Source organism: Solanum tuberosum, unplaced genomic scaffold (genome assembly GCF_000226075.1).
Source record: "Solanum tuberosum cultivar DM 1-3 516 R44 unplaced genomic scaffold, SolTub_3.0 scf00068, whole genome shotgun sequence".
Lineage (NCBI taxonomy): Eukaryota > Viridiplantae > Streptophyta > Magnoliopsida > Solanales > Solanaceae > Solanum > Solanum tuberosum.
In genome coordinates, this window is record NW_006238994.1 from 367231 (window position 1) to 375724 (window position 8494).

The 8494-nt window shown below is 32.3% G+C and overlaps 1 protein-coding gene across 1 annotated transcript; it reads right to left on the reverse strand.

Moving 5' to 3' along the window:
• Nucleotides 1–2262: 2262 nt before the first annotated feature.
• LOC102599900 (geranylgeranyl diphosphate reductase, chloroplastic-like) lies at nt 2263–3453 on the reverse strand (the record flags this gene model as incomplete). Its single annotated transcript, XM_006345414.1, has 1 exon — nt 2263–3453. A coding segment is annotated over one exon (1191 nt), but the record flags the coding sequence as incomplete, so codon positions are not given.
• Nucleotides 3454–8494: the final 5041 nt, after the last annotated feature.

Consider the following 8494-nt stretch of genomic DNA (forward strand, 5'->3'; position numbering starts at 1 on the left):
ATTCTCCCCCACCACACTTCTTTTCCAGCAATCATCCTCTTTTCCCATCAACCCCACACCCCATCCATGCTCCATTTTCCTTCTTCATATTTAATGCATTGTTTTCAGCAGATCCATTCCTTTTTTTTTTTCTATTTCAATAAATTTTTTTTTTTTTTTTTTTTTACTGCAAATACCTAATAAGTTACTTCTTTGCTTCTCTCTAAATTTTCTCTTCGACATAAGAGGCTTACATGGAAAGAAAAGGAAAGGAAACAAAGAAAGATGACAATGTAGATCTTATATTTTCAATCAAGAATTTTCAGCGACAAACTAGAATTTCAACGACCCATTTTTGATTTCTTCTCAGTCCCCGCTTTCTTTCCCACAAATTGACATCGAATTTTACATTCTAATCGATCTTCAATTTGTCCAATTTATTCTCTCCTTTATCTATTGCTAGTGATTCCAGTGACTATTACAACTAGTTTCTAGGGTTTTTTGGGCATTATTTTGTTGTTAGTTGTATATTTTTGAGATTCAAGATTTTATTTTTAAGACTTTCATCCTCAATGTCCCTTTTCTTAGGTTGTTGGTTTTGTGGAGGCTGGAGGAGGAAATAAAAATAGTAATGGTGTGCGGCGGAGATGAAGATATGTGAGGGAGAAAGTATATGTGAATTTGTCGGCAAAAATGGCGACGACGGTGGCGATGACTTTCTCCGGTGGATTTTGGTCGTGAAACAGTGATAATAATGAGAATTGGATGTATGAAATTTCACTTTAAAAAATGCCAAAAATAAATTAAAATGTTATTATTTTATATTTTATTAAATAATTTGGTTAATAATTTTAAAAAATAGTTATGAAATAATTATGATATGGCATTGATATATCTGACGTAGATATGACATGTCAATTATATAAAGGAGAGTGAGCTACACATATGGTTGGAGGGGATTAAAAATTTCATTTTAATTGAGTTTAAGGGTCCAAAATCCAGATGACAAAGGAATAAGTAGAAGAATTCAGAATACAAACTGATACAAGTAAAAAGGCTCATCAGGGCTCATCAGACCATTTCGCTATCTTGTAATTTAATTACCAGATAACTTTGAAGTAGAAAGTGGAAGAAGAGTGCGTTGAAGAAAGTGCCATTTGAATTTTGATAACATTGAAGTAGGAAGTTTTAGATTTTATTTTATTTTATTTGATCTTAAAAATTTATAAATTGATTTGATTTTGATTATATTTTAAAAAGAAAGAATTATTAAAAACACCATGAATTAGGCATAAATTATTATTTTTTGTCTTGAACTATTGACTATTTAAGAATACCTTTTTACATGACTAACTAAATTTAGATACACTCTCTTAATCTTATAATATGAGTAAAACTAGATTAATATGGCCCGTGCTAGCATGGGCCCGCCCAACATGTAAGTTGGTACATATTTGAAATTTTTATTCAATAGTTCTATATTTTTTCTTTGTGGATAAAGGAGAAAAGGGTCTTGACGGAAAGAGGAGTGTACCATGAGAGAAGCAAGGTGGTTAACCTCTTTCAATTATATACAACGTGAAATTTAGCAATGTAATTGGACTTTCATGTCAATTTGAATGAATCATTTTCTTTGCTGCCCAGTAATTTCAATCCAAGTCGAAATAGAAAAAGCCACAGGCTTGATTTCAATTGAAGATATTCATTCCTTACTCAAATATATAAATTTAACACATTTTCAGACTATTATAGAAGACACTGCTAACTTGACAGACAAAGTTATAGGGAATCCAGCAAAGTGGCTGATTACCTTGCAAGATTGTCCACAACATTGGACAATCTATATTAAATCACATATTTGATCAAATTCCAGCAGGTGCTAAAGGTCCTTGTCTTATATGCTTAGCATATATTAGGATTATTAGAATGTATTCTTATTACGTAATGAAAAGGCGTACATATAGATAGACTTATTGGTTACACATGCAACAAATGGCATACTAACAAACATGACCAAGTAAAATATGCCCTTTTAACTTGTCTCATTAATTCATATTTATGCCTTCCAACTTTAGGTGTGTACAAGTAGACATTTAAATTTGTATAAAGTTGAACAAATAAATACATACGTGGCATCCTATGTGTGTTATGTCACATAAGATTCACGTGTCTACTTGCTCAATCTTATACAAGTTTAAGTGTGTACTTATACACACCAAAAGTTGAAGGACATATATAAATGTGAAATGAGACCAAATTAAATGACACATTTATGTATTATACCTAAAATATTCGCGAGAGAATCTTTTGGGCAGATCCATCCATTTCTCGCCCTAGAAAATTACACCTGACCAAACTTGAAATTGTGTTTATGGCAATTTTAGCCTCTTCCCACCTATTCCCACTAGCTAATTTCTTATAGAAGTAGCTATCAAATGTCATCCTCTGCACATATTCATCTCCACACAACTCCACCAATGCTTCCCTTGCTGCATTGCTACCATAAAACACTTTTTCCAACAAATTCAAGAACTTGAATGTAGTAAAATACTTGTCATCCCACTTTCTTAAATATTCCCTCTTTAGATCATCTTCATTGATCATGTTTTCTCCGCCTTCTGACGCCTTCACGATTGCTTCCCCACACATTCTTCCACTTTTTGCCGCGAAATATATTCCTTCGCCTGAACAGTTTGTCACGTATCCTGCTGCATCCCCTACCAGAGCAACCCGTCCACGAACCCGAATAGGACGCGGATGTTGCGGTATTGGATGAGCCTCTACTTTAATCACTTCTCCGCCTTCGATCTTTGATTTTACTCGTGCTTTGATACCACATTGAAGTGATTTGATATAAGGTTTTGAGCCTATCGTGCCTGTCCCCACTGCCACGTGGTCGCATTTGGGAAATACCCACGCGTAAAAATCGGGTGACACGTCATTCCCTATGTACATCTCAGCTAAATTTTCGTAATACCCCATTTTGTCCTCGGGTAATTTGATCCTCTCTTGGTAAGCAATGGCAGTAGTGTAATTTCCAGCATTGATCGATTTAGCTACACGGCTATTGGCTCCATCGGCGCCGATGATGACATCGACGGCGAGCTGATGCTGGCAGTTATCCATGGTGTAGTGAATGACGTACGGCTCGCGTGTGGATGTGGGGACCACGAGGTTGGTGACCAGTGCTTTGAGAAGAGTGGCGCCGCTAGATTCATCCCGCTGCCGGAGGAATTCTCGCCGGAGCATGGCGACGAACTCGTGGGGTTTAAGGGTTTTACCGAAATCAACGACGAGATTTGACGGAGAAACGATTCGCATCTGAATGACACGGCGATCGATGAGATTTAAAGGTATTGAGAATTCATCGAGCATGCATAGTGGAATGGCGCCGCCGCATGGCTTGGCTGTAGCTGGGCTGCGTTCAAAGAGGAAAGTTTCGACACAACCGGTCGCAAGAGCTTCTGCAGCTGACGTTTAGAGACAACTAGATTTCTTTTCTCTCGTTTGAAAAGATGGCATTGCTTTTGTGGGTTGGGGTTTTTGATCAGTTGAAGTGGGGGACGTTGAAGAGGGTGAAGAAGGGATATTTGGGTGGCCATTTCTAATAAAAAGGATTTTTAGGAATTAATGATTTGTAAGGTTATATACTGGATTATTTATTTATATAACAAAAAAGGTAAAGATGCTAAGGTATCAAAAAAAAAAGAAGGCATAATATATGAACATCAACTTTAACTTGATATCAATGAACTTTAATTTTGGATATGTACAAGTATACACTTAAATTTGTATAAAATTGAACAAATAGACATATTCATCATACAATTGACACCCTACATAACAATTATGTGTACTACGTGGCATCCTACATGTATTATGTCACGTACAATATGTGTGTCTACTTGTTCAATTTTATACAAGTTTAATTGTCTACTCATGCACACCAAAAATTGGAGGGCATAACTACCAACTGAATCCAAGTTAAGAGTCATGTTTATGTATTATGCCAATAAATAATGAGTATATTAGTTGTGTCTTAGTAGTATTTTGTATGGTACATTTTTTTAGTTAACATAATACATAAATATATCCTTTATTAACTTAACTTTAGTTGGCACATGTGCCCTTTAACTTTGGGTGTGCACAAAAATAGACACTTAAACTTATATAAAATTGAACAAATAGACATATGCATCCTACGTGACATAATACACATATGATTTCACGTAGGACACAAATTGACATATAGGACGTCACATATGACACATGTGTCTATTTGTTTAATTTTATACTAGTTAATGTGCCTATTTATGCCCATAAAAAGTTGGAGGACATAAGTGTCAGCTGAAACCAAGTTAAATACTCATTCCGTCCCATTTTATGTGAGGTACTTTGACTCGGCACGAAATTTAAGAAAGGAAGGGAGACTTTTAAAACTTGTAGTCTAAAATGAGTGATAGAAATTTGTGTGACTAGAAATCATTTCATTAAGGGTAAAATTGACATTTTATAGTTAAATTGTTACTTTCTATATAAATGTGTATCTTTTTTTTGAACTAATTAAAAAGAAAAGTAAGTCATATAAATTGGGACATAGGCAGTAACATATTTATATGCCTTTTTAGTTTATGTACATTTGTTATACACTCTATCTTCTATTGAGGTGTGCATTACTAATACCATGAATTTGTATTGAGGTGTGTATTATTTATACATGAAAATCCATTATGTTAATAATGCATGTAAGGTTGAAAAATGGTTGGATTGTATCGAATTTGAATGAATTGAATATATATTGAGCAAAATGGGTTGAATTACAGATCGATCTATATAAAATATGAGCAAATATAAAGTTAGTCAAATATAATTTTGATAAAATAATTCTAACCAAATTTAATCTCCTGCAGCCAAAATACATTAATATTTTCGCGCGCCCCACCTCCATCCTACTCCCACCCCACCCACAAATTTTTTTAAAAGAAAAAAAAATAGTTAATTTTTTTACACCCCTCCCAACTTCCACCCTTCCCCATCGGGCCCCTTATTCCTACCCAATCCATAATTTTTTTAAAAATAAAAAAATAAAAAAAATAATAATTAATTTTCTTTCGCCTTCCACCTGGACCCCCTACCCCACCAAATTTTTTAAAATAAAAATAATATATTTAAAAAAAAAAGTTAAATTTTTTCACATCCCCCACTTCCACCCTAGCCCCCCACCCGGACCCCCTACAACTGCCCCACCCACAATTTTTTGAAAGAAAAAATGGAGAAGGACCTAAAATACCCTTCAAGTATTTGAATTAGTACAAAATTACCCTCCATCTATCTTTCGGCCTTAAATACCCCTGCCGTCCATCTATTGGATCAAAAATACACTTGTGTCTAACGGACCATACTCATAAGATGGATGGAGGGCAATATTGTACCAAATCTTATTGTTTAAGAGTATTTTAGGCCCTTTTTCGTTCAATAATTTGAAATTACTTAATATATAAACTCACATGGTTGACTTTATTTTGAACGGAAAAGGGCCTAAAATATCCTCGAAGTATTGAAAATGGTACATAACTACCCCTCATCCACTTATTGGTTCACAAATACCCTCCCCATCCACCTTTGGGTCCAATTTTAGCCATTTCATTAACAGAGCACCATTTAAAATAATTAAATAATCCTTTTAATTATGTGGCGCTCAACAATTGGTTGCAATTTAATTATTTAATATAATTTTAAACCCACCCATTTTTAACTAAACCCACCCGCCCCAATACAAAAAGAACCCTAAAACCTTTGTTCCCAAATTTACACTCCATTTCCCCAACTTATTAAAATTAAAAAAAAAGGTTAGGCATCTACTCTCTACACCCCCCCCCCCCCACTTCTTATCTCTTTCATTTTTTTGGTATTTGGATCTTTTCCACCATTTTAAATTTTATTTTTTTCAATTTATGACAAACAAGAGAGAAAAAAGGAGGAAAATAACGATGCATTCATATAGAAATAATTAGTTCAATAAAAGATGACTTGATTAAGCAAATATGTACGAATATCACATTTTTCTTTTGTGTGTACCCAAATTTCAAAATAAAAAAATAAAAAAAATTATTTCTCTTATCCCCAGCCTCATCCCACCATATAAATAATACAAATTAAAAGAATACATAAACATGTGAGTTCAATTCAAGTTTGAGTCCCAGATATCTTAATTAAGAATAAGAGATTTAAAAAAGAGAATAAAAGAGAAAATGAACAAGACATTTGGATAATTGATAGAAAATTTTATATTAATAAAAATAATAATATTTTTTAGATGGGCAATCAGTCGGAGTGAGTATGAATTTTAGTTGGATCCTCATTTATGACTTGGGTTCCATTATAATAAGTTGGGAGTTGATTGAAAATAGGCCAATAGGAAGATATCCTGAAATTTTTCAATATTATTTTCAAGTGTATCACGTCAAAATATGAATCATATGTGGTTTTATAAATAAAATAAAAATTTAAAAATATGATTTTTATTATTTATTTGAGAAAAGTTTAAATTTAGACGAATCACATTAAGCAACTTAATAAATAAATATTTAATAATTCAACTTTAAGAAAGCTATTAAAATTAAGGGCAAATATGAGTCAAAGGATTAACATCAAAGGTATTTTTGAGCCAAAAGGTGGACGACAGGGGTTTTTTAAGGTCGAAAGGTGGATGGAGGGTAATTTTATACCAATTCAAATATTTAAGGGGCATTTTAAGCCCTTCTCCGAAAAAAAAAATTCAAAAAAAAGTTAAATATTTTTCACACACTCCCCCCTCGACCCTACCCCCTACCTGGACCCCTCTACCCCCTTTTTTTTTTTTAAAATTCAACAAATTAAAAAGAAGTTTAGTTTTCTTGTCCCTCGTCTCACCTCCACCTCCACAGTGCTTGTTTCTTTAAATAATAAATATATTTTTAGTGCAATTGGTGATTTTTATTAGAGCAACTTTCACATATAACAAAAATAAAAATCATATTGGTATGTTATAACTATATTTTGCATAATTGCGCTCCATAACAAATTTTATGTTTGTTATGGTAGCTTTTGATTTGTATAATTCGCTACAAACATTCAATTTTATACAAATTTGTTTAGTTTTGTATAAATTTATTTATACATTGTAAGTTGTATAATAAGATCTGTATTTGTATAATTATAAGTGTATATGACGAAAATATATGTATTTGTATTTGTATATACACTTTTCTCTCGCGTTATACAAACACAAACATATTTTATACCGAAATGTATAAATGACTAATTGTATACCGAAAATGGCTAATTGTATACAAAATCAGATGACAAAAAAAGGGGATGTTTGCTGCGAATTACAATTAAAATAAACTATGACTATAACATTTAATTTAAATTAATAGTTTGCTATTTCATACAATTTTCCCTTTTTATTAGGGAAAATTACATGAAAAAACTAACTTATATCAATAAATTACTTAAAATAGCTACTGTTTGCTTTATTTACCATTCGCCACTTACTTTTTGTCATAATTACGGTTGTCAGTTTTTGTATAAGCATGCCTTTATTTACCCGGCTTCACATGCTACTTGTGAGTCTCTGCATAATTTTTCTTTTACCCCTTTTCACCCAAAATTCAAAATTTCAGTCTCTCCCTCTCAATTTGTTCTCTCATATTTTCCAGGTAATTGTTTTTCCGATTTCATACTTATTTCATTGTTTTTGTTTTTGTATATTACTGTGAATTTTTTTGTTCCTTTTCAGTTTTTTGATTTTATACATTCAAAATCATGGATGAAGAAGAAACACCTTCTAAGAGAATCACTAGAGGTATACAATCGAATCAAGAGTTTTTGGATGATTTTCCATCTTTTTCTTTGGGTTTAACTCAAGATTTTCAAGAAATTTCAGGGTCCATTGCTAAATCTCAAATTAATCAACAAGAGGGTATGTCGAAGTCTGGTAATACCCCATTGAAGATGAAAGAAGTCATGCAGGTTGCAAAATCAAAAGGAAAGACCAAAAAATTGGATAAACATAAAGAAGACAAATCACTTGATGTTTTGACTTTAAAGAAGAAGCATAAAGTAAAAGAGATTGCATCTACAAGCAATAAACAAGACAAATCAGTTGATGTTTTGATTTCAAAGAAGAAGCGTAAAGGAAAAGATATTGCATCTACAAGTAATAAAGAAAATGCCCAATCTGATTCAGTTGAACAACTACATTTTGGAAGAATTGAGGTAATTTGTATAATATATAAATGTATATATATATTTGAAGTTCAGATCGAAAGTTCTATGCCTATCTGTAATTGTTTGAATATATTTGTACATGTATATACAAAATGAAATTTTATATTTAAATAGTTGTTGTCTTTATTTTGAAATTTGTGTTATACTTATTTTCAAATTGTATAATTCTTTTTGTTTCACAGTTGTATCCATATTTGTATAACTTCGTATTTGTATATAGATATTCACTTTGTATAACTCTAAT